General features: G+C 39.1%; 1 protein-coding gene across 1 annotated transcript; it reads right to left on the reverse strand.

Annotated features, from left to right (window-relative positions):
* Positions 1-4,975: 4,975 nt before the first annotated feature.
* Positions 4,976-24,984, reverse strand: hs3st3b1b (heparan sulfate (glucosamine) 3-O-sulfotransferase 3B1b). Its single transcript, XM_056771444.1, has 2 exons — positions 24,097-24,984; positions 4,976-8,029 (listed from the first exon to the last, which is right to left on the reverse strand). Exons 1-2 carry the CDS (start codon positions 24,684-24,686, stop codon positions 7,411-7,413), a joined length of 1,209 nt encoding a protein of 402 aa, XP_056627422.1. The 5' UTR covers positions 24,687-24,984; the 3' UTR covers positions 4,976-7,410.
* Between the last annotated feature and the right edge of the window lie 1,737 nt (positions 24,985-26,721).

The raw sequence follows: 26,721 nt of genomic DNA on the forward strand, positions 1-26,721 counted from the left end.
TATTTCGTTATTTGACAAATTGTCACAGTTAACAGTTACAGCCTCCTGGTTTTAGCTAAATGTGACAAGACAAAAAGGTTAAAACTGTTGTCTTTAAGTATTCGCATTTTTTTTTCTCTCCCCCAAAAAATATTGGAATCGGAACCGTAATCGCTATAATTAAAACAATACCCAACCCGGTGTATAAGGTCCAAAAAACGCTTTCATTTTCTAATAATAGGCAGTTATTATTACCTTACTTCTTGACTGACACTCAGATGATTCGTTTGGCGATTCATCGGTCTTCCTCCTTTATGTCAGCCTACTCTGATCTGATTGGTCAGATGGTCTAGTCTGGTGTGATTGGTCAACCGTATACATCATCGCAAATGGAACGTTGATGGGAATAAACATTGAGCGACGCAAATCCAACCACAAACTGAAATTAGAACGAGACGACTTGTTCAAGTGATTCCCAAGCCAATAACCTTGTTTTTTGTTCACTTTCGACTGTACAATTTGACAGACTGTTAACATTCACACAGCAACATTAAACACTGCATGAAATATAATTTTAAGGACTTTGTATTAGTAACTCTTTAAATAAAGATAAACGTATGCTAACCTAAACACAAGATTGACAAAACCTGTGCTCCTTGACTTATGGAAATTGTGCAACACCAGCCAATCAGAACGTAACTTTAATGTGGTATCTAGGGGGCAGAACGGTTGAATTATTGATTGCGTCACTCTTTTCAGAAAGTCACATTTTTCTTCTTGGTAACGTGACAGCTCGAATCATTAAAAAACTGTTTTGCTCTTTGACAGCAGTCGGATAAAATTCAGCTACCAACCACAGAGAACAGGAGGGGGGGTTATGAATGAGGTATGGGGGCTTCGCGTGTCAAGAAAAGCCAGGTCTCTGCGCCCATCCAAACCTCGAAAACAACAGCAGCCGTACTCAAAACAGCCCCACGGCGGCTGTGACGACAGCGAGTCATCGGTTTCACATAAAGTAGCAATTACTGGATGCCATTCAATGCCCAGAGCTTAACTGCAGAAGTATAAACATCTCTTCAGAAGGTGTCTTGGCCCTGTGCCTTCATGTCTTTAAGGAACAGACATGTTTTTCACCCTCATTCACCTGTAAACTGCCTAATCAGGTTCATAATTTATCCGTATGGGCCATGCCAACACAATGTGGATTTGGATGCAGGCCAACATTGTTGAAATGATGTAAACAGGCCAGAAGGCAAATATGTTGTTGAGAGCGAAGGGTATGTCAGATTGTAGATAGGTAGCTCCAAAAAGAAAATGTAATTGCTCTTTATTATCATCTTTTTATTATCATCAAAATAAAACCAGACCCAATGATTTATATATATATATAATATTTTTTCATGTAGAAATAGTAAAGTAAATTATTTTTAGAATATTTTGAAGCGCATTAAATTCCTTGCCACTGTCCAAATTCATCTTTTCAATACACTGAATCATAAAAAAAGAACTATGCTAAGCATAATGAGACATAGAGCCAAAGTATATTGATATGGCACAGCACATTAACTTGTGGTAAGCAATTATCTAGTCCCAGACATAGTGTTGTCTGTTATTTTGATAGGAGGGAAACAATTATGGCACGACGCAGCCTGAGAAAAATCGTGTGCCAAGACTCATCTTGTTGCCTGTATAGTTAGAGGTCAGATTCGTTCCCTCATGGCATCATTTACAGCTATCTATAACCGTCTGTGTCAATTAGCTAAATACGTGGCAAGCTCTAGCAAGAATGATTTGACGTTAATCTCCAAAAAAACTTCCATCCAGCGATTACTGAAACAATACGTATGGATGTGGTTTAGAGATTAAATTACATTTGTCGTGGAAGAACGCAAACAACATGGAAATGTGTGCCGTGCAGGCAGCAAACTCCCTTTTGTTTACAGTAGAGCATATGTTTTCTGCCCCCCCCCCTCTGTTCCCTAGAATGCCGTGTTCCCTGAAGAACCTAAAGCTCGGCTTTGCTCCATCACAGCCAAGGATCTCTAAGATCGGGTAACACCTTAGCCCCACAGGGGGTCCCTTGGGCTAGCTGTGTTTTCAGTGTGTGTCAAACCTACAGAGTGTCAGCCGCCCTATAGAGTGGAAAAAGCTTCAGTTAAAAGCACATTCTATTGCAATAGTCTAGTCTCTATTGTAAAAGAGAAGATTCATTTTAGTTTTGGGTTTAAAAATCTTTTCTGCTGCCATGATTATTATTCTTGCTGATTCTGGAGATAAACTATTCTCATCAAACTTTCTAATAAAAAATTAGCTTCAAAATGTATTATTTGCAAATAGTTTTATAAGTAATAATAACTACAATGTGCTTAAAATTACATTTCAAGCAGTGTTTAGTGTAACTGTGTGTGAATGCAAGCAGTCTCCCAAGATGTAAAGCCGAAAGTAAACGAATATCAAATTTATTGGCTTGGGAATAAAAAAAATCAGGTGAAAGAGTCTGTCGTTCGAATTTTAGTTTCAGGTCAGATTTGCGTCACTCTGTGAAATGCCCGACAACATCCATTTGCGACACTGCAAATGGTAGAGCAATCACAGCAGACTAGACATTCTGAACAATCAGATCCGAGCAGGCTGACAGAAAGTGGGGATTAGAAAGATGAATCGCCAAACAAATTATTTGAGAGTCAGTCAAGAAGTAAGGTAATAATATCTGCCTATTAATAGAAAATGAAAGTGTTTTCACACGGTGCATGTTCATAAACTTGTCGTTGGACACTCCATAAACCATAGTAGGAACTTAAAAGTCACAAAATATTTATTGTAAGAATTCAGAGCAGTGATGACAAGAACTGGTTCGTTTATGAATAAATATAACTTTATGTTAAGTTAATATCACTAGGCAGTCAAACGATTAATCGCATTCAGAATAAAAGTTTGTGTTTACATAATATATGTCAGTAGTGTCGTTTTGAAATTTTAAAGACAGACACACACATGCACATATTTAAGAGAAATGCAAAAATTAATAAACATTTATACATCATTTTAATTATAAGTAAATATAAATAAACATCTTAATATTTCTTAAATATATATATACACATATATGTGTTTACAAATTGATTAATTATACACCGTCCACAGACATGTATATGTAAACACAAACTTTTATTTTGGACGCGGTTAATCGTTTGACAGCCCTAGATATCGCAATTACATTTTCTTACTTTTGAACTTTGAAAAGCGTCTATAACTACTTCTTTTCTAAAAAAAAAATAAGTTCGCCCTAGAAAAAGTGTGCGACCTGAGCCAACAGCAGAACAGAAAAGATCCCTTATTCATCCTCAGGTGACCCACATAGGGCTCTGTATGGCTTTAGTGTCCGTAGCAGATGCTGCCCTACCACACTTTCTAACCCAGGTGCAAATCACCTGTCTCAAGAGACACCTCTGCCTATGAAAAAAGAACTGCACTCTTGCTTGACAGTCTGGTGGCTCTTCTATCAAACAAACTAGTGTGCTGGTGGATCTCATCACAGGTACCAGCACAGAGATGTTCTTTCATCGGAGAGTCAGTGGGTGGGCTACAAGAATGCATCCACTGATTTACTACTTTATATATGTGGCAATATGGAGAGAGAGAGGCTGTTCTGAGTTACTGAACTAGATGCTGCACGAAACATTCTACAAATATTTGTATATTATTTATATTAAAAGGCAGGGTGTCCAATTTCTCTTAGCCGATGTTCAAATTACCAAAACAAACACACCCCTACCCCCATCTTTCCCTTTGGTCAGCGCTCTGCTTATGTCCGTCCTGTGCACTGTGCACCTTACTCCTGATTGGCTCCAAGGTTGTTTTGGTATTCGGCCCGACTCCTTTTCGGAAATCGGTAACCCCCCCTTTAAGCATTTGCAATAAAAGATAGTCCAATTTGATATGTATGTATTACTGTTCACATACCTGCTTTATTCAGAAACTATACACATTAGTTACCTACAATTATGTTTTAAACTGCCCACTATTTGGAAACTCATTGAACACGTGTTTACAACCTACAGATGGAGAGCCATGACGTCAACCCTATATTTATTGTCTGATCATAATCATGAAAGAAGCCAGACCCGACATCTAAATACCAGACATTTCAATTTGTTAGATTTACAAACAAAATGTAATCTCATAAGTTTAACAAGTATTTAGATATCTAACATTTTGTACTATATACAAACGAGTGCATGTGTTATACGTTTTAAAAAGGAAAAAATCTTATGACATTATGCATCGAGGCCAGCTCATAAGCGTACTGTTAATCAATGCGCGTGCACGTATTTGTCGCGAGACTATCGCGGCTAGGTCAGGTGGTTGATTTGCTACCTTTGAATATCTCGTATGCAAACCAAAAACTATTTTTAGAACTGACAATAAAATAAAACTATGAAATCGTTATTTTTTGCGTTATAGTGACATGGTTTTTCACTGACAAAAGATTATTTAACAGATAATTGAACAGGCCTTTAACGTTACAAATGCAGTCATGTTAAGCAGCACACATACCTGAACCAGCCGCACCTTGTTGAATAAGGCATTTTAACAAATACATTTAATTTTTGCCTCCTTATGGTTGATCGCTTCGATGTTAACCTAATAGATGCCTAAAGTAAATGTTAACTCACATACACCACACCTTTACGAACCTCCCAACGGAAGCAGTGGATCTAATTCGTTTCAAACATTGTCATTTAATTGGCTGGATTGAAATACCTTTTTACCACCGATTGGTCGGTTTTCATATCAGTCACTTTTCTTCAAGTTTTAGTGGGCGGTTCTTGTCAAGAGATAACGACACTGTGAAAAAAGTCAAGTATTACGGATCTAAATGGTTCGATTTTTATTATGATTTTATATTAAGTTTTGTTTATTTGATTATACATTTACTCTAAGAAGAGCATCATTAATAATTTAATCTGTGAATCATAAAAACAGAATACAGCAGTTTGGTAAAATATATATTTTATTTTGTCTTCATACAAAGCAAAAGTATGAATGTTCAGTATTTAATTATCTAGAAACATCTGTTGCATTTTGATCTTTCATGGTGTAAAATTAATTATTTTTGATACCACAAAATACTTGGTTTACATGTCTTCCTCATCATTTGTACATAAAGATCATTTCTAGTCTATATGTTGTGTTAAACTCAAGACAAACATTTCTTAAATTTCAATGTTTTATAAGGTTGAATAAAACTCAACCATTAAACAAATGCATCATAGACTGCCTGACCATTAGCAAAGGTATGAAACTTTGCTCGTACCAAAGTTTGAGAGATCAGAATTCATATGCAGTTCACATGTAATCAGTGAGAGACGTATATTACTCAGAAAATACCTGAACAATAAGCTCCTCTTTGACTTGATGATTCTGTGAAACAAAATGTAAAACCCAATTGCACACATAAAATTGCAGGAGGCCCTAAGGACTAACATTTGATGAAAACTCGCTAGACCTCATTTCACTGCCACCATCGATCGAATTTGCTTTTAAATGCAATGCGAATGCAAAAACCTTTGATGATTTTATTTTTTATTTAGTTGGAGGATAAACTTCGCATTGTTCTTTTTTGGCCTCCCCGGAACATTTGATTACTTGATAAATTGGATAAAGTAGGAAAAATGCCCTGGGACATGTCCCCCCGCTTCCCAACTTAGTTCAGTCTTGAAGGGCCAACAAGATTTGTATGGCTGTGTCCACAGCTGATAAATATTACAATCTCCTCTCAAAATGAAAGGAAGTTGGCTTAACAAAGCACAGGGCTGGTTCGAGGCACAGCATGTTCTAAAACCAAACAAAAATCATTGAGCCAATTCAGGCCGCTTTTCTTTTTGTATTTTCATTTGCATTCATCCAAAACCAAACAAATAGACAAACTTTTCCCTCTGCATTTCATTTCCACAATATTAAATAAGGGTGAGATTACATGAAGTTTAGGTACATTCGTAATGGTCCTGCAATAATCTGCTTTAAAACCTCTCCCTCAAATTTTTGCCTGGTGTAAGATCAGTATCTCTCAGCCCAATGTTAAAGCTAAGTTGTAGAAAGTGACACGACCCCTCCTTAAAACCCTACACCTTAACCCAATGCTGAGGTAATGAGAGCTGATCCAGGATCAGGTGCTTTGAGAGAACAGTAACTAGAGCTGCATTAAGACCAATCATTTATCTTGCCTTGACACAGCCGCCATCTATGCGGTCATGGGGTTGAATATCGCAGTTAAAGAACGGCTGACTGTTTCTCACTTTTGCATCACAAAAATTCAAGTAGAAAGACAAACAGAAGCACACAGAGGCAACATGAATCCAAGAAAATAAAACAATGAGGTGTCTTTATGCGAGTTCGTAAGCTTGTTAAAATTTGGCAGGAAGCAGAGAAACGATATCGGGTGAAAAATGTGTTTTGATGGGATGAAGAGAAATGGCCCTCAACATTATGGGTTTTCTTTTCTAGTATGGATGGCATGAACTCACAAAGCTTTTGACAATCTTCTACATAAAGATAAGAAAAGGATGAAGCCTATCTGCTCTCTGTGAGGCTTATGTCATTCGTTTCCTACAAACAGCATTTCGACCAATTCAATTCCATTCATTGAAATGTTATTGAGACTTTACTTGACCTTTGAACCTTTCAGATAGGGCTGTAGCCCAAGACAGGTCTTCCTCTAAGAGGGCCATAAAGCTGGAGAAACCTTATCGATCCATTCAGACGAGTTACACGATTAGCATAATGTCGACATGCAGCCCCGCTGTTGTCCGAGATACTATTTAGCCATCAATGGATTGGCCATTCATTACAGGGACCAGCGGTCAACTCTAAACATGAGTGATACTGTAGGTAGCAATTAGAGATATTGATTCTTATGTTATTGAATGAAGACGGACATTAGATCAGCTTTCCTGCTTAACATAGTAGGACGCATGCCAATATGGAGTGTAATGAAACGTGAAATGCAGTCAAGAGAACACTCTTTAAAGTGAAATACAGTCTATGCCATTCTGGTACATTTCGGTGGATGTTCAGAATTGAATGAATCACAAATGGCTCTTGCTATTGGTTTGTAGATGCACTATACCCGTAACAAACAGTTTTTTGTTGTCAAACCGTTTGAGTTCAGTCATGGTAAATTTGGAAGCACCATTATTCCATATTGTGTATGGAAAAAAACAAAGTGTGAAATGTTGGTCGTGACACTTGAGGGCTAGATGTTGTGTACAATATGGTTAGGCAGCTTAGTGAATTAATTGCTTAGAAATTAAAAATAAATTATTATAAAATAGATTTCTGTACATTTTACATATATATAGCAATCATCTCAATGCCATTTAAAATACACAGAAAATAAATGAAAAATTATAATGTGTCCTCCCCTCAGCGTTAATCCCAACCAAAATTATGCCCCGTCATCTGGTAGAACTTCATGTTAAAAGGTCTGTAGAAGTCTCTAAGTCTCTGCACCACCTCAGGGTCAATGTTTGGGTGGGTCCGCCCTTTGGTTTTGCCCAGGCAATGGGGTTTGCTGCTGCCCTCGGCCTTCTTAAGACAAGGGAAGCCCTTTGTCTGATTGAAGTAAAAGTGTTTGTCTGTGATGATTCGTTTCAGGCCCAGGAAGTCCTGCACGCGGCCCAACTCTCCGGCCGGGTCGGTGATCAGACGCTCTCCGCTGACAAACAAAATCTGTCCCATTGGGAAATACTGCAGCCAGTTGTCCAGGTGCTTGGCGTAGATGCCGATCTGAATGGCGCTCCACGAGGTGTCGATCAACCCTGTAGTCCTGTTTTTGAACGTCAGGCTCTCAAAGGTGGGAATGTCAGGCTTCTTGGACAATGTCTGTGTGTAGTCGGAGATGGCTCGTGTGACAGGGTCCCGGACCACCACGATCAGCTTGGTGTCACGGGACAAGGCGTAGATCCGGGCCGGAGCCTCACGCGTCACAAAGTAGCTTGGGGTTTTCTCCATGGTGATCTGGCCCTCTAGGGTCTTCGGCATCAGTTCCCTACGGAGAAGAGAAGGGGGTTAGAATGGAGGTGTAATGAAAACAAAATATTGCATAACGCAATCAAACAGATGGAACATATGGTGCTCTTCAATCAATGAGCCACTTCAAGACGCTGGGTTTAATGTTATTAGCATTGGTTGCTAAACAACACATTCATTCACGTGCAGATGCACAAAAACACTAAATGGGATTCCAAAGAGTATAGAGGTATACTGATGTAATACGTTCACAAGCTACCTCGTTCTACGTTGTTGTTTTAATTTGCAACTTAGAAATGCATCCGTGCTAAAACCGTATAGGGCTAGTTGACTAAAACATACAAATTGAACCCAAATCAAAAAGAAATCCATTAAATAGCTTTTGCATTGCTAATACGACAATCAGAGACACAAATAATTGGTTGATTCATTTGGATCTCAGCCAGCTATGGAAAACTCCATCGCTCTGCTCCAATAGTGTTTCCAATGTATGATCTCAGAAATAGTACTCACCACATAGATATAAAAAAAAAATTGTACTTCAAAGCAACCGATGCTAATGCAAAAGGCCACACTCATAGCAAAGGCCTTCAAAACGTATGTGCTTTCCACATAAAAGTCCTCAGCCTTGTTTAAAGAGAGCAATCTGTTGCAGGCAGCTTTCAGGGGCACTTACTGAGTGAAATGAATAGGCTATGTGCAGAACCACAAACAAGGGCCATTCGAGAAGAGGCTTTATAAATAAAAAGTCAACAGCAACTAGCAATGTTAACAGCAAAAAGGCTTGGGTTTATAGTCCTACCCAATCAGGAGAAGCGTACGGTATTACAGCGAGAGAGGTGATAACAGAAGACTTTGATGAACATATGGGTGTATGGATCCTATTTCATTGCCACACACTCTTGACAGGAGCAAACATGCTTATGTCACGTTAATGTTAAAGAAAACAAATGCTTAAAGGTTTTCATCTGCACTGACATCCAACCAGGCATGAAATTGTTTGAGATGAGAAATCTATCAAACAAATAAAACATAAAACGTATAAATTTATATTATACATATACTGTACATACAACAAACACATTTCTTTAAGGGATCACGCAGTCAACTACAGTTGAGTCAAAATAATAAAGTGGTGTGTTTGAACAAGTGTGAAGCCCCCCTTAGACATCAACAGACCCAACAGAAAAAGCCTCCTCAGGGTATCAGCGTATGCTCAGATAAGACTCTTGTTGGTCTGTTGTCTCTAGGGTATCTGTGTTGTGCATCTGGGCTGAACATACTGACACATTGTAAACGGCAATGTCAGCATCTAGTATAAACCAGCTCTGTGTGTATACACTCGAACACGAGCCAACCATCACTACACATCCCTAAACTGCACACAACCCTCCGTGATAAAGGATTTTCCCAGATCACATAACTGGAACAGGTAACTTTATAGTGAAAAAATCCCCAAGTTGCAAGTGAAAATCAGACATCACTCAAATCGGTATCAGAGAACAGCCTAGGGCTGCAGGAGGTAACGCTGATTTATTTGAAGGAAGACTGTTGGCAGATTTGTGCGGTTACATGGCTTCACTAAAGAGCTGGCCACATATCCAATTATGTTAATTTCAGTTTGATTACTGCTCTGTCAGGACATTGCAGAGAGAAAAAAACTCATTAATCTATGTAAAATGAAAACAGATTGTGTTATTGCCTTTTAACGCAACGAGGCAAACACACACCATCTTCACAGTTGAACTGTTTATTGCTAGTCTGGAGAAAATGTGTATAAATGTGTTGGCTTACAAACACTTAGCCTGAAAATGTGGTTTAAAAAAATGTTTATTTACTAATTATGGCACATAAGGTGCAAACCAGCTGTAAGTGCGTGTGTAAGATAATGCATGCTTTTGTCATTTTACTGTTTAATTAACCACACATATTTACTAAGCTGAGGAAATAAATTACACAAATACACGTGAACACGCACCAAACAGAGTGTCAAAATGTCACATTTCAAAGTATCAAATTTCACATATGATCTTAAATTATCTTGAACTAGTCAAAAAATAAACAAGAGGATAAATTCTGAACATCATGATACAATTATTAAGCAAGCAGGTATAAGTACGCAAGAACAGACCCGTATGTTGGTTTTCGACGAAACATTATTACAACTGTTGATAGTCTTCTCTTAAAGGGATGCTCCGCCCAAAAATGAAACTTTTGTCATGAATAACTCCCCCCAGCCCCCAAGTTGTTCCAAAATGGTATAATTTCTTTGTTCTGTTGAATGAAAGACAGCAAATGTTAGCAAGTGACATTTCTGGGACATCATTGACTACCATAGTAGGAAAGAAAAATGGTAGTCAAAGGTGCCCTAGAACTGTTTGCTTTGTTCTTCAAAATATCTCATTTTGTGTTCAACAGAACAAAAAAATTATACTACATAACAATTTTTCCAACTCATGTCCCAGAAATGTCAGTTTCTTCAAATACATTTCTTTGTGTTCATCAGATCAAAGAAAATGATACATATTTGAGACAACTTAAGGGTAAGTAATGACAGATTTAAAAAAAATTGGTGCAGTATCTCTTTAAGCTGCCACCTACAGTAATGATGGAAAAATGCTTGCATAATAGTGTAAAGAGTATCAAACTCAGGTTCAGACTAAACAATAAAACAAAGTGTGAAAAGGGCGTTCATTTTGTTTCAAAGATGTGGGGGAAGGAAACCTGAAAGAGGGAAAATAAAACAGTTGTAAGAAACTTGCAAAAAAAGCCATCCACGATCAGAAAGGCGTGGAAAAGGGGGTTAAAAAAGACAAGTAAGCAAGCTCTTAGAGGAACAATAGGCTTTCTTGCCCGTTTTGATTTATGAGGCGCTTCTTTTTAGACATTCCGTCAGCAAACAGGCAATGCTTTGACACCCGAGCCCTCTTTTTTCCTCTTTTCTTTGAAAACAGATCATTGTCCTCCAGTGATCTTAAAGAGCAAGGGCCGTGGAGGGGGCATGGAGTAAGGGGGAGGGACATTATTGAAGGATGAGTGGAGAGCACTTCTCCGGCTCTCTCAGGGCCGGACGAGAGCAGGTTGTGGAGAGCCCTTGAGTTGAACGTGTGCCACGAGTGCCTCGAGTGCCTCTCAAACACGTGGCGCACGCCGTTACAGGTAAAGATACACTCGCGTTAATTATTAAAACTGCCATTAGAAAGTGGAGATGAGAGCTCTGAAAGATTCTGCTGATAAAAGAGCCGATACTCTCAAGTGATGATCCCGGGACTTCTGGTCAAAGTTTTCTAAAAGAGCTTTGGCCTGGCTTGCCAGTGGTTATTGAAGTTCTGAAGCAATCTCAAAAACAGGACCAAAATGCTGTAAAAAGTGGGCTATGGTGAAAGTTTTGTCTTAGTAGAGAAAAAACAAGAAGGAAGAGACAGAAAGATAAGAAAACACAAAGAACCAGAGGAAGGAATTTTTAATAGATATGCTTTGTTCTTCTCGTCAAACACGGCTTAGAAGAGCCTGTTTGGCTTACTACAAACACAGTAGCCCCCAAAAATCCCCTAAACCTGCCGTATCTATAATCTTACAGCTTTCAAGTCAAGAGCCACAGTATATCTGTCTTTCAGCTCTTGTAATGTTATGGTTATGTTTTGGCTCACTTTTGTTCTTTTTCTCTTTATTTTTTTCTCTATGTGCAAACTGATATCAAGTAGAAACACACAACGCATCCAAAGCTTTAAAGTCTCGCAAGGATCATAGACGCACAGACATACCTGCACTTTGGTTTTGAAGAGCGAGTCAAAACAGACCCAATCTCTGAGCACCTGCATGTGCACGCGTGTATCTTTGATAGACATCTTCTGAGCCCCGCCGCTGCTTCACGTAGAGTTGAGAGGCTGTTTAAATAAGCTGCAGTGTAATAAAGTCTCAGCAGTCAAATAAACCTAAATTAATTGTCAATGAGTTTAACGGCTTGGCACTCGGAAAGCATAAAGACAAAGTCCAGGCTTACAAAGCACAGTGCTGAAGTGGTTGTGTGAGGGAAAGTTTGGCCTGGCCATGTAGTGTGTGGCTCTTAAAGGGACAGTTCACCCAAAAAATGAAATTTTCTCACCCTCAGATTATACCAAACCTCTATACATTTCTTTGTTTTGCTAAACACAACTGGAAATATTTGGAAGCATGTCACTAAACAAACAGGTCTCATCTCCAAAGTATTGCCATAGTAGGGAAAGTAAATACTATGGTATAATGGGTAAATGGGAGATGAAATCTGTTTGGTTACTGGCATTCTTCCAAATATCTTCCTTTGTATTTAGCAAAACAAAGAAATGTATACTGGTTTGGAACAATAAATAAAGACAGAAGTTTAATTTTCGGCCAACTATAAAGGGATACTTCACCCAAAAATGAAAATTTTTACTCAACACTGCTACTGTAAACCTGATAGTTTTTCTTCTACACTATATCATAAATGTTCTTGAAAAAAAACTTGATTACAGTGCTTGAACCCCATACTACCGGTGTCATAGTGATCTAAGGGTTTGAGTGACACTTCACTAGACCCAAAGGCTGCAAGGCCGTCTTTCCGGCAGGGCCACTCTCACCCATGCACTTCAAAGCATCAGAAAAGTAGCGCGGAAAACAGATGTGACTTTCATGAACTAACAAAGGAGTAATGCTCACAAACAAAACAGATCTTTTTGTTTGAGCGAGCGATCACCATCACTTCACAAGGAAAAGCTTATAAGCAATAGCTTTGTTTGGTGTCGGTCACACATTGGTGTTTTATCGACTGCATCCTTGAACTACTTATGGTTTAAAACTATCCATTGGATGCTTCGAGCAGCAAATTATGGCATATCTTTGTGAGATTAGGGTCCCTTCTTTACTGCGTCTGGAAGACCTGTGAAGAAATATGGATAGACGGGCACTCTAAGGATACATCTGGTAGTCCAAGCACTCCCAGCCTACACAATATTTTCTGAGCGTTGTCATCATAGAGACCCAAGCGAAGCTGTAGATTTCAAATGCACCCTGCAGAGCCTGGAACCTTGACATTATATTTAACCGCAGAGCAAAACTGCAGCCGTAAATCTATGGAGCAAAACTGGGTTTTATAGCACAGGCAACTGGAGAATGGTAATGTGATGGCAAGAGGAGAAAGTACGAGAAAAATAGCAAGACACAGTGCCAAGACGAGCATGTGTAGAAGCTCACTGCTGTATTTTGAGAGCCACTTAGAGCCTCCTGACAGTTTATTTCCCAAATGAAAATTGCCAGAGGTCTCCTCTTAACCGTTTAAAGTGAAGGGACCGTAGATAGCACAGACAAGTGTGTTTTATGAACGTAACTGCTTTGTCTTACCTTTCCCCCTCCTATCCTCTCTAATTCTGTCTACGTTCCTCAGGTTTCACGTCAGCCTGTGATCTTCTCCATGTAACCTTGACGTGAACATAAAGAGGTCTAAACGTCCGTCTCCGCAAGACCTGTCTAAGGTGTTAGTGCGTCTTAGCTTGCTGTCCCGACGTTCTCGTTGACAGATGCCGTCACTGGATCTCTATAAGACGGGGAGAGAAAGGCTCTCACGTGGAGCAACCATGGATGAATAATGAAGGAACGGGGAGGATTGCAGACACTTGTGACCTGCCTTTCTCTGAGAAACACGCTTTTCCTTCGGAGACGTCTCAAGACGGTTACACCTTAATGCTGATCTAGTTTCTCATTAAATTATTATGCCCCAGCCTGCAGCCAGGAGTGCTTTCGGAAAACTACTTCATCGTTGGTTTGAGGTTCAAACAGCTATGTGAAATAGACCTTGAGTGGTCCAAAAGTACCCCCTGAAAACACTAAAAAGAACTGTTTCTGTATGTTTTCTCTCAGAGTGGGGATATTTGGTTTTGGGCTCTTCAGGGTGTCAAGGGCAGAAAAATATATCTAAACCTCCCAGCAGCACTGTATTTATAAAGACGTTGAACGTCTGTGTCGTGAGAGAGGAGAGGGTATCTGCCGAAAAATCATAGACTGTATCATAGTCTTTGCCAACCACAATTTCGACCCCGTTTTCTTTCTTCTTTTCTTGCACTCCGTCTCGCCCTCAAACCCATTCGAAACCACATCGGCCTCTGAAAAGGGCAGAACACCCATAAATCACTGAGAACTCAGTCTATGCAAGTCGCAATCTGCCCAGACTCCGTTTAAGCATTATTTGCTGCCATTCAATGGCTACCAAAATCTCTTTAAATCAAGACTTGGGTGTCTGTCCGCTGTTCTGAGCTGCACATTGAATTACAGCCACACAGTCGTGCCAGCTGAGTGGAATTACTCTGCGTTAGCAACCAGACTGTGCGTGAAGAGGCTGCCATCAGCCCTGAATAAAAGATGGAGGCATGAAGGGAGGTAATAAAGTGCGTCGCTCTCTTTCTCGCTCACTCGCGCATTTTACAGAGCTATAATGCTTACTGATGAAAAGAGTGTTTTTCAGGGTGTTCTACAGAACTGGACACTTTGACTAGACTAGTGTTTTCGTGATATTAGGGGCATACTGTACCTAAAATGTATGTTATTTGGGCCAATTCTTTTAATGTAGGATGCCTTTTTAAATGCAAAACAGATTCTTACAAACTACAATTTAGTTTCTGAAAAAAATCACAACGTAATGTCAATAATATTTTGCTCCCCATTATTCGAAAGCACAGTACACCTGTCCTCATCACTTTTCACAAATTGTCCAAGGCAAGTTCCAACGTGTAATACTTTGCTTTCGCAAGAAGCAGATGTTAATTTGTGATCGGTCTGTATCTGCAAGCTAAAGTTGCATAATTTAGTTATGAGACAATGAGCATAAGATATAAAGAGAGGGGATGAGATGGTTTTCAATATCAATGTTATTTTTTACAGATCTTTTTATGACTTTGTATGATTTTATATAGACAGAAATCACCAAAAATGTCTTTAGCTGGGTTTTCACAGACTAGGTCACATTTATGTGATGCTTAAGGTCATTTAGAATATATTATTCAAACATGAAAAGAGAAGATGCTTAAAAACATTCTTCAGTTTTGAGACAAATGCTAACCCAAATATCCAAATAATTTGTATGTAAAAAAAAACATCATATGTCCCATATTAAAGTAGCCTACCTCACTGCATATTTCTAAATGTCTAACAGTATTCGTATGCTTAGTGACCCATGTACGTTCCACAAACATTAGCTCTCTCATTTAATCCTCTCTTGAGTTATTAGCACCGATCTTGCTTGCATCCCATTGTTTATCTTGCTCTTGTTAATCCCTAGTGATAAGTTTGTTTACCTTGGGTGTTTGTTGAGCGAGTTAACAGACTCGGTCTCACACTTCATTTACATTTTCAGTCAATAACACAACCAGTCTATAGACTGTGATGTGTTTAGTGTTACTACTGATGATGAGCTTGTTGACCAAGGATTAGCATTAGCAAGAAGCTACAAATACCAAACAGTTTGTACTATAGATCAGCAGTTGAATTGAGAACACATGATGTCAGTTATGCCACGGCTAAACTTGTTCTTAGAAAATAATGTCTTATTAATACAAAATTTGAATTTAAGTACATAAAATCTTCAATAACTAACAAGAATAGGCAGTGGATTGGCAATATTCCGGAGCGCCAAAGAGATTCTCTGTAGCAAATATGATATCTTACTGAATTGTTAACTGGCACAAACAGTCTTCAAAGACCTTCAAAGTCAATCCTTTTCCACTTTTCAAAGCCTAAACAGAGACACAAGCACACACAGGCAAGCACCCGTTACATCCTGTTTTGCTTGGCACACGGTCCTCTCTAACGGAGAACCTTTTGAAGACAGGTGAGCTTTAAGGTCTGGGAATTTCCTCCGTGTCTGTGAACCCGTTACATCAGAGGCCTACAACACAGCTGCATTACTTTGACGCTGCAGGTAATGGTTTACAAATTCCTGGCGAAAATTCTCCATCGCTAACCTGTAATTAGCTATGTTATGCGGTGATAGAACCCGTGTGGATAAAACTGCACAGATAAAACAGGAAGACTATAAGGACAGCTTGGCTTCCTTCTATGTAAGTACCCTGAGAAACTTTTTGGACGACGGCCCAGTTTTAGCATCACAAGGCTCATTGAGAAAATGATAACTGCCGTGAAAAACAGTGAGATCGCTGTTGAACCTTTCTGCTGACTGTAAACAGCCGCTTGCGGATGTCACAGGTGCAGTTTTGATTTCAGGGTTCAGATATTTTAGATGAGGTACATTGAGATGTTTTCGTTCAGTCTGCGTTCCGGGGGGCTTGCAGTTCTGCAAGAAAAAAAATCAAGATACTCCTTGCCAACAGGAAATCACAATTCAGATTTGACGTGTGAGAAATAGACTATAAAAGTGAGAGAATGTGAATAGAGAATGTATGACCAGCTCATTTACAAATACCTTAAAATTGTATTATTTCTTGATCATGGGGCTTTAATTATTACTGTCCAAAAAATAGAGTATACCAGAATAATAATGCAATGTAAATAATATTTAGCCTATAGACCACTTTGCAAGATGTCAACACTGATCCAGATTTCCAGAAGCACTTCCATTTTTTTTATTTAATTGTATATATTTTTTATATCTTACATATAAAGTTAAATCTAAGATGTTTGTTTAACATTTTGATTAGGTTATCAATTTTCTCTTGGTTTAAATTTGTTAAAACAGTGTTGAAAACTGAAACAGTAAGTCCTTCTGGACCAGCATTGTTTACGTCTTCCAAAGTGGTCTATATAAACAAGAAAAGATTTGCTAAAGTTTTTTGATTCTTTCTAATAGATGGTTCCTCTCCTTCAAAAAGTGAGAAGGACAACAAGAGTGGTGTGAGCACAAAAGAGGTGACAGCTTCTGGACGCTGGAGACACTGGCTTTGTTGCCCTGGAGCTAGGTTCACGCTGTGCTCCTGTGGGCACATCAGCAGAGTGTGTGTTCCTTTAATTGTCTGCGATTTTCGCGCTGAGGTTAATGGAAACCTCGGGGGTCTCTACTTCCCCTAATGCTGTGCTTTCACTTTCCGCACTGAGAGACAGACAGACACAAACACGGTGCCCCTAAAAATCATCTACACTCAATGTTTTCTATTATACGGTAACTGTGAGTCACATTCCTTCCCAGCGGTCCCTGCGTTCTCACATGTCACTCCATCTACTAATAATCCTCCTTAGGGCGTCAGACTTTTACCGAATGAGCTCTGATGATCTCACACTGGAGAGGACAGAGCTGGTAGGAGACATGAGCCAGCGATTACTGAACCACACTAGGAGCTGTGCGCTGTAGCCCTGAGGCATCTTTATACGTAGCAAAGACTGCCCATTATCTACAGTAAATGAGCATTTACCGGCTAAAGGAGGAAGGCTAGCATTGTTCTGACATCCAACATCCAAATTATCACAGGTCTAATTCATGGCAAGCTCAGAGGGAGGGTCGGTACAGGGCTACTAAACTAAAGAGCCTCAAATCTCTTGATTTTGGCTGTGTGTTCAGCCCCAGCGGGAATACGCAAATGATTTTTCAATGCATCTTAGTTCAGAATGTAACAGGAGGAAACTATTGTCCGTCTCAATGCTTTTTCTCCATTTACAACGCCCCCTGCCCTCATTCATTGTTCGTGTACGTTGCATCTAACTAAGGTAATTTCTCACTAGGAAGGTCAGAAACACAAGTGGCTGACATCAAGTTCCTGTCGGCCACTATCAGCCACCATTCTATCATCCAGTAGGAGGCTCCTGCATAGGGCGGCCATGTTATTTTACTTGCTCTGAGGGGGACGGTAGTATCTGAATGGCAGACCACCACAGTGGCCCTCTACTGTCTGCCTCTCCCCAGGCCACCCCTTTCACAATTAGCCAGTGATAATTTGGTGAATGAAAGCCTCTTTCTTTATTCTCAGACCCTCCCTGCTTGGTCTTACCCACTGGTAAAGCCATGCCAGCTCAAGCGGGGACACTGGAGGCCCCTCCTCTCTTCCTCTCTGTCATGACCAATGTGCCCGGTTGGGGGTGGCTTCTTGTGGGCACTGAGGCCTACAAAAGCCCCGCCTATGACCGGGGGAAGCGGAGCGGGATGTGGGGCCCGGCTTGCAAAGAGTTTAGACACATACATTACATGGGTTTGTTGTTATGAGAGGTACACTACCGGTCACAAGTTCAAGATCAGTTCCTAATTTTGTTCTTTATTTTATTTTATACAAAGTTATTATAGAATTGCAGAATTTGAAGTAGGAAGTATGTTGTGATAGTTCAACCAAAACTAAAAATTCTGTCATCATTTACTCACATTGTCATTTCAAACCTCTTCTGCAGAATATAAATGAAGGAATTTTGAAGAATGTTGGCAACCAAACTGCAAAACCCAATGACTTTCATTGCTTTCGTGTCTGTATACAATAGAAGTCAATGGGTACCATCGTTATTCGATTACCAACATCCTTCAAAATATTTTATTTTGTGTTCTGCACAAGAAAGAAAGTCAAACAGGTTTGAGTAAAGGATGACAGAATTTTCATTTTTGTGTGAACTATCACTTTAAAGAAAATGCTTCGCCTAGAATAAGCAAAAACGTGCCTTTTGCATTTTATCCATATTTTAACAAGTCATCAATAATTCAAACATTTAAGCATATTCCTATTTTTAGACCATGCGAAAACAATTCGGTCGAGTGATCCTAAACGTTTGACCGGCAGTGTACGTTACATATGATCTTGTAGCCACAATGCCACTAAACTGTCCTCTATTATATTCCTGACACAATGACACATCGGTTGAGTGATTTCACCTGTTAATTGCAGCTTAGAGGAAACAAGAGGAGCACAGTGAATGGAAAAAAAGGCTACAGATCAGCAGAGTACCTCGTTTTTTAAATAATTTTGGGAGACGTGAAATGGAGCTGTGGCCGAACACAAAAGCAAAGAAAACCTTTGGTCTTAAGGACGCTGAGCAGTTTAGCCAACACCAAAGCATCGTTTGGAGGCGGCCTTTTGAACATCCTCAGCTGGTGCTGTTCAGACTCTCAACAGAGGATGTCAACCTGCTGACTGCTGAATGGATGACAGGTTAAAGTTCAGATTCAGCTGAGCAGAGGAAGTGTATTGTGTGTGTAAGGACTTGCTTTAATATTCCGGTGGGGACCTAAACCAGAATGCACACCAAGACATGAGGACTCGTGTCACCGTGCGGACCAAAAGTGAAGCCCATAAATCTTTGTACAGAACAATATTTTTTGAAAATCTAAAAATGCAATTATTTCCTATGAACTATGGGTTTAGGGGGAGGGGATAAAATATAAGTTTGTACAGTATAAAAAATATTACGCCTATGGACTGTCCCCGCAGAGATAATAAACCAGAAGTGTGTGTGTCCGAGCATGTGTGCGCACGTGTGTTTTAGGAAAGGAGAGGGGTTGATCGGGTCTCACCTGCAGTGCAGATGGTCTTTACAGAGGCAATGTTGCCCAACAGATTCTTAGATAACCCAAGCCACAAAGACCTTTAACCCTACAACACACAGTACCCGACACAGCGTAAACTAATCGATACATCCAGTCCCACAGGATCTGAACTGGCATTAGTAATTTATTTGTGCTTATCTACGTGTGAGAGTGAATGTTTCAGTCAAAAGCAACCAACTATCACCGCTAGACTCTCATTACAAAAACAAAATTCACCCACACACCCATTCAACTGTACAGCTTTCTGTTTTCCAACACACCCAATAGGCACAGCTAAACTTTGATCTTTGGTTTGATCTCTCACAGTGCCACTTAAGATGCTTTGTAGAAAAAAGCCGGAAAAAAGGAGGTCACTGGCCACAGCGTCCGTATGGGTCACCTACATGGTAGCGTTAACTCCCGGAGTGTGGGTACAAAAGCAGGTGCATCCATCCAGAACTGACCATTGCACGGATGGGAGTCCTCATCTGGACGAGGTGGCAGGGGGTCGTAACAGCTTCAAAGATAAGAACTTTCAAGTGACAGACTTCCGAGAGCGTTCTCGGAACAGGATTGTTTTTTAGGAGAGCCTTGCCCTCTCACGGAACAATGCTCCACTTTGTTCTTTGGTAGTCTGCGGTTACGGATTGTATTAAGGACTGCCATTCAGAAAACTCGCCCGTAATCTCAGGATGGACTCGGGGATTGCACACTAAAGAGCATGAAGTGTACAATAAAGAAAAGCATTATTCACAACTACACACCAGATGCAAAAAAATCGTAACCTTAAGAAACACACTGGAAAAGTTGCATACTCCAATGTTCCATTCTTGGAAGAGAGGTTTGGCTTTCTAAACTGCTGGTTGGTTTAAATGTTACGTAACTATAAGTCACCCACAACACTAGAGCTTCCGCAACGCTCGTCGGTCCAACAGAGACCCTGTCTGCCTGGGTGGGTGGGTGGGATTTTTTTGAGAAGCCAACTGAACCACTTATGAAATCATTAGAGCCTCTTAAAATTAAATAAACTTGAAGCAGCAAAACCGGCAGAACTTTTGCAAGACCTCAAAACTCAGAAAAAAGTTCTTGGAAAGTTTTCAGTTTGTTCATGCTGTAATATCTCGTATGAATTTACTGACAGCTGCGATTAGCTCAGACCAGGTGTTTTGGGGTAAAGCTCATTAACACAATGGAAAAGGGTCAGATATGCAGACAATACTGATTCATAGAACTCCAGTAATTGTATTAAAATCACGGCAACTAACTCTGTACAAACCGGCTGAACAAGTATTCTAGAACAAAACGTATCTGTCATCACTTTTTCTCTACCCATCTGTTGCACAATATCCGACATCTATCTTTAAAAGGTCACCATTTTTTGATAAACTCAGACAACACGTTACTCATTTTTTTCTTTGTCACAGTTGTCTTGCACAATGAGAGCATTAAAGCACAATTTCCTGTTAAACCGCTTTTAACAATGCATTTGTGAACAAATGTGTACAAATAAATTTAACTTGACCTGACCTCATTAAAGACAGCTTGAATGCTTTCCATGCACAGGGACGGCATTAAAATAATCCATGAACACTTTTTCTAGTGTAACGCTCTAACGCCAAGTCTTTTTCCTCTCCATTTAGTTTTTTCACTTCAGTATAAAGGGGAATGAACACTAATGTAAGAGCCCATGAGCTTAAACAACACACTGACTCAAAAACTAAATGTACTTGCTTTCATTCCGCAAAAACTCTCACTTGAGTTAGGCACACAGAAAAATAAAAAGTCTGCATTTGTGCAGTATCCACAACCGAAACAGCAGTGCCCAGATATAGAATTTCGTTGAGGCATCGCATGTGCAACTAAAACCAGCTGCAATGGTATGCGAATCTAGTAAAATCTGAGACGCAGAAAATCTTATGATAAGTGGAAACCTCCATTCTACCCGATCACTTTCATTTCACTTTTTAAATGCAATGAATCTGCAAATTGGCCTTTGAGAAGTCACTTTCGGTCATCTGAATAGCTCACATTTACATTGCTCAGGGATAAAACTTTGGAGATGAGTCTTCACAACACTTTCCCACAGTCCAGGCAAGTCAACTAACAAAAAGGGATGTGACAATATTATCGATATGGTGTTACTGCAATAGCAAAATTGTCTCAACATTATTATGGTCACATGACGGTTTGAAACGTCTTCTGGGCCTAACATAGTGAATGTTAGGAAAAAATTATAGATGTTACCCTTTGCAAGGTCTGGTGCAATTATTTTATTTTATGAAAGGGTTTTTAGACTTGACCCATCTCATACTATAACTCACACCTCTAAGCAACAGTTTTTCATGTCATTATTTTAAATGTCAAATGAAATATTGTTTCATTGAAGTGATTCTTCTGATTTTGGTTCTGTTGTGATCCAAACACTCAAAAAAAGTTTTTTTAAAGTGCAGTATATCGGTTTCTAAATAGTAAACAATGTAATAAATAACTAATTCATACTGAAAATATTGAAAATATGTATTTATTTATTTGTAAAAGTTAATCAACACTTTCAATTATGTTTGTCTGTAAATTGTTAAAAAATGACAAATGGCATAATGCAAACAAAGCAGGGACAGGTTTAAAGAAACATTTTGGGGACCATCTTTAGTGATTCATTCTGGACCGGATTGACAACAATTTGGATTCATTTTATTACACTGAACTGAGTCCTTGACATTTAAATAATGACGTAAATAACCCGTTTATCTCAACATGCAAGAACATAATTTTCTTTTTTATCAAAGCTGAAGAACCGAGCTTTGACTAAAACGCCATTCTATCATTTCTCATTTTTTCTAACGTCTCATGTATTTTAAAGCACTCTGGTCCAATCCCCAAACTTTTGCAAATCCGTTTAGAGAGACAGGCGTGCAGTTCAGAACTTTTTCGCTCGGGTCCCGGGGTAACCAGAGACAGACCCTCGGCCAATAAGATCACCCATCCGATCTTCAGTTTCATTTTTAAACAATCTATTCATACAATCACATTTTACTGTGGAGCATATAATATTTTATTATTTGTCGAATTCTAAGATAAAGTTAATCAAAATATCGTCACATTTTCATAGTAAGTCAAAACCTCGATTTTCCTCAATCTTTGGTTCGTTTGAATGCCCTATAGAAGTTATTTGTGAAATACGGACAGTGTGGGTCTGTGAATTTAACTCTTCTATTGCGCGTCCTAAAACAACAGATAGATAAAACGAATTAGCAATTCGAATCGTTTTTAAAACATGCCCAATAAACGCTTAAAATATGCGCTATCCCAAATAATGCGGAATAAAGCAAAACAACGTCACCATTTATTAGTTTGCAACACCCTGCTGTCCAAAAAGATTAAAACAACGGCATTGGCGAAGCCATATAACCATTATAAACGAGTCAACTACATACAATTCACAAGGCACACGTTTTATTGACCCAGCCTATATATTTATTTCCCTTTAATTCCGACGACCATAAAAACCTTAGTAGAAACCACGTCGTGATAAAGAAAACGAATCTATTATAGCCCATCAAACCCATTTAATACGTGAAATAAATTGCTTTGATTTTGTTGCATCGGCATTTCGGATATCGAAAAGCAAGGCGTATATCACTTAAAAAACACGACAGAAAATACTTTTTAAAAGTTGTAAAAGTGAAAGGAAAAGTGCAGGTCCGTTAACCTGCAATGATCCTGTGTGTCCAATAGAGACCACTGCGCAACATCTGTGGTCGGATACGCTTCGTCTCTCAAACTGTTACAATCACAAAATCTATAATAACCGAGCGTTCAAGACCTAGTATGTTTATTTGAATAATATCGATCTGAATTAATGTGTATTTAAAGGACCGTGTTCAACATTTCGGAGTTTTATTCAATGCGAATAACTGGGCAAAGTCTAATACTTTGACAGCAGCAGCAACAACCAAACCAAGGTAAACATTTAAACTGGATTGTGAAAAGTAGACCATTCCTCATTTGTATAATCATTGGCCATTATTCAATTTGGTGTGGAAAGGTAAAGCATAAAGCATAGGCTACTGTAAAAAATAACGCTCGAGATTAAGCCAAATAGTATTCAGAAGCAGTCAGATATATGCCAGACAAATAAAATCTCGGTCATGCCGAGGAAATAAAAAATATTTGTTGAACATTTAGACATTTTATGGCAATTGTGATTATTATTAGGCTATAGAAATTAAAACCTCCCCGGGACCGAAGATGAACTCACAAAATATAACTAACAGCACAAAGAGTTATAACCCAAAGACAGCATTTTAATAAGAATTTATAAGTCATACTCATTTTTTACCTCGGTATGGTGGGAAAATTCGTTTTTATTTTCTACAGAACTAACTTCTGTGCGAGTGTGTGTCGCTTCTATACTCGTGAAGTCCCAGTTCACGTTTTTACAAATATGACAAGCTTTAAAAACGAACCTAAAAATGTTTTAAACGACTTATTAACTAAACAAAAGCGGCAAATGTTTTTCGTAAGTATAAGATATTACTTTTAGACAGAGATTTGATGAATTATAATTATCTCAATTAAGAACAACGGGAAGTATTAAAGTTTCCTTGGATATAAATTTTAGTTTTTACCTGTACCAGTCCAGTCCGTTGTCATAGTTGCGGTCAAAGAAGTGCGGCTCCGCTCCGACAGCGCGGATGTCGGGATGCACGCGCAGAAACTCCAGCAGCGCGCGCGTACCGCCCTTCTTCACGCCGATGATGATCGCCTGCGGCAGCTTCTTGCTGCCCGAGCCGCTGGAGAAACTTGACAGCGGAGAGACTCTCGGCTCTCCTCCCTGCCCGTCCTCCCAGTCGTCCGCTCGGTCCACTTCAACGTCATTTTTAGAGAAGCCTCTGGGAGCCCTTCTAAAAGTAGGTTCATCATAATCTGACTCTAAGTCCGTCCACGAGCTCTGTGCTCTGGACAGCAGTTTGGACATCACCGGGTCCGGTCGGCCACTTTCAGCCTCTGCGTATTTCCCGACGAACTCAGTCTCGCTCGCTCGATTATTGTTACTATTGTCCCCGAGTAAACTTCGTGGCATGGTGGCACAGAAGCCCACGCAAGAGTACAGCATGTAAACCCAGAGGAGCAGCATGATGAACAGGAGCCCGAGTTTCTTTTTCACGGGACTGACGGAGAGCGCGTAAAGATGGTGACAGAACAGGCTATATTCCATAAGCACTGCGCGTATAGACCTTTACGCTCCAACGGGACATATTGACGTGTGCGTATAATTCTGTCCAGGTCCAGCTTCAGGAATCCCCGCTGTCTTTACGAGCCATGAGTGCACAATAAAATAAGCACCAATCCACGGAAATTGAATAAACTAACCCGAAGTCGACGGAATTCGTTTTGAATTAACTATGCTCTGCCATAACTGCGTATATAAACGAGAAAACTGACGAGAGCGACCGGTGCACTTGATTCCCTGTTCGAAACCGAGCCGCGGAAACTGCTCCCGGTCGCATCCCCGTCGCGTCCTCCACCGAGAGAGTATGAGCGCACTGAACGGAGTACTAGACCTTAAAGAGCGCTGATGCGGGTGAGTGACAACTGGGCCAGCCTACCAACGCACAGTGATTTGAATAATGGTGGAGCTGTTGAAAGAAGCCTGCCAATCACAAAGGGACGTAGGCGTTTTATTTGAGAAAAGACATTCCGTCGCGGAGTCGATTGAACGCTCTTATTGGGCAGACAGAAACATAAGATTGGAGTATTTTTACCCCAGTTACTTCAAGTTTTATCAATTTTAACTGAGAACTGTGAGCGCATAAGAACAGTGACTTAATTCAAAAGGTCAACGATGTTTATTATTACTTATATATAACTTAAAGAGTTTAAATAGACTACACAAACAAACGTCACAGACATGTTTGAATAACTTGATTTTAAGTGGCAAAAACGATGTAAAAGTTTAACATTCATTTCTTTGGTCGACTAGAAATGAAAAGAGAACGATTATAGGAAGTCTGTGTAGTCTACTTATGTTAATTTAGATAAGAGGTTAAATTCCTTTGTGAGAAAACTTATTTATTAGGCTTTAAAAAGTAAAAACGAAGTAAGGGAAAGTTAAGGAAAATGCACAATTAATTTTTCTTAATATCTTAGCTCTTAAAAAATAAATAAACGGTCCACAAATTAGGATGACTTTGTTTGATTTGTCGAATTAAACAATTACCCTAAAAGCTGCTATAAGAACTGGATACAATAAATCTCAACCTTTTTTATTTTCATTTTAATTACCTAATTTACGGTTATATGTTCATGTACAGTTATAACTGGCATCTGCAAGTTTAGCCTAACGGTTCAATAAAACCGAACTTAAAATTAATAGGCTATTTTTTTATTAATTTGAACTGCCCATTACTAAAGGATGTTTAAGTAAAAAAAATCGACAGTTTAAATCTAATAAAGCTTTCACAGCAATCTGATGCTTCCTTTGCAGCAACAATAATTAAAATTCACCCCAATATTGTTTCAGAAGATAATGCTTTAAACAACTAAATTAAAAGCGATATCCCGGATAACATAAATTATAAATATAGCCTATAAATCATTAACATAATGTCAGCGTTATCACTAAATAATAGAAAGTGTTTCTTAACTTCGCAATTTAAAGTAAGCAAACCTTATTATGATTTATATTGGACGGCGCACCGAAATACATTTTGAAAGGAAATCAAATCGTATATGCAAGTGATCAATTGATGTCTTAATGTTAAAAAGACCACAAAACATTACAATTGAGGTCATCTTTTTGTTTAATTTAATTGTTGAAATTGAATGAGCAGAAATTACAGTCCAGCAAATATAACGGGCACAATTTTACCTGATGACCTTAAATTTAGCCTGCGGGCCTACAGTACATCATACGAGTTTTCCTTTTATGTCTGGCTAACCGATATTAAACGAGGTGGAAAGAAAAACTAACATGGTAAAATCTTTAAAATCAGTACAGCATTTTCCCCTTATAATGATGCATATTTCTACATCACTATTGACTCTGGCTCAGATCTTAAACTTTTCTGTTGCGTTTCGCGACTATAATGTATGAAGTAGACCGCATTTCTAAGATTGATGTCACTTTGAGGGTTAGAGAACGAGCGACTCCCTAAAGAAAAATATATCAGTGTGAGCTTTTTAAGAATATTTTGCTTAAGAAACAGTCCAACACATGACTGATTTCAAGCAAGTGGCAAGTATAAATCAAT

This window comes from Triplophysa dalaica, chromosome 17 (assembly GCF_015846415.1).
Source record: "Triplophysa dalaica isolate WHDGS20190420 chromosome 17, ASM1584641v1, whole genome shotgun sequence".
In the NCBI taxonomy this organism is placed as follows: Eukaryota; Metazoa; Chordata; class Actinopteri; order Cypriniformes; family Nemacheilidae; genus Triplophysa; species Triplophysa dalaica.

Coding starts and splice junctions, on each gene's coding strand:
- hs3st3b1b (XM_056771444.1), bottom strand. CDS start 24,686: ATGGAATATAGCCTGTTCTGTCACCATCTTTACGCGCTCTCCGTCAGT. Junction 8,030..24,096: donor AACGGACTGGACTGGTACAG/GTAAAAACTAAA, acceptor TCTTCTCCGTAG/GGAACTGATGCCGAAGACCC.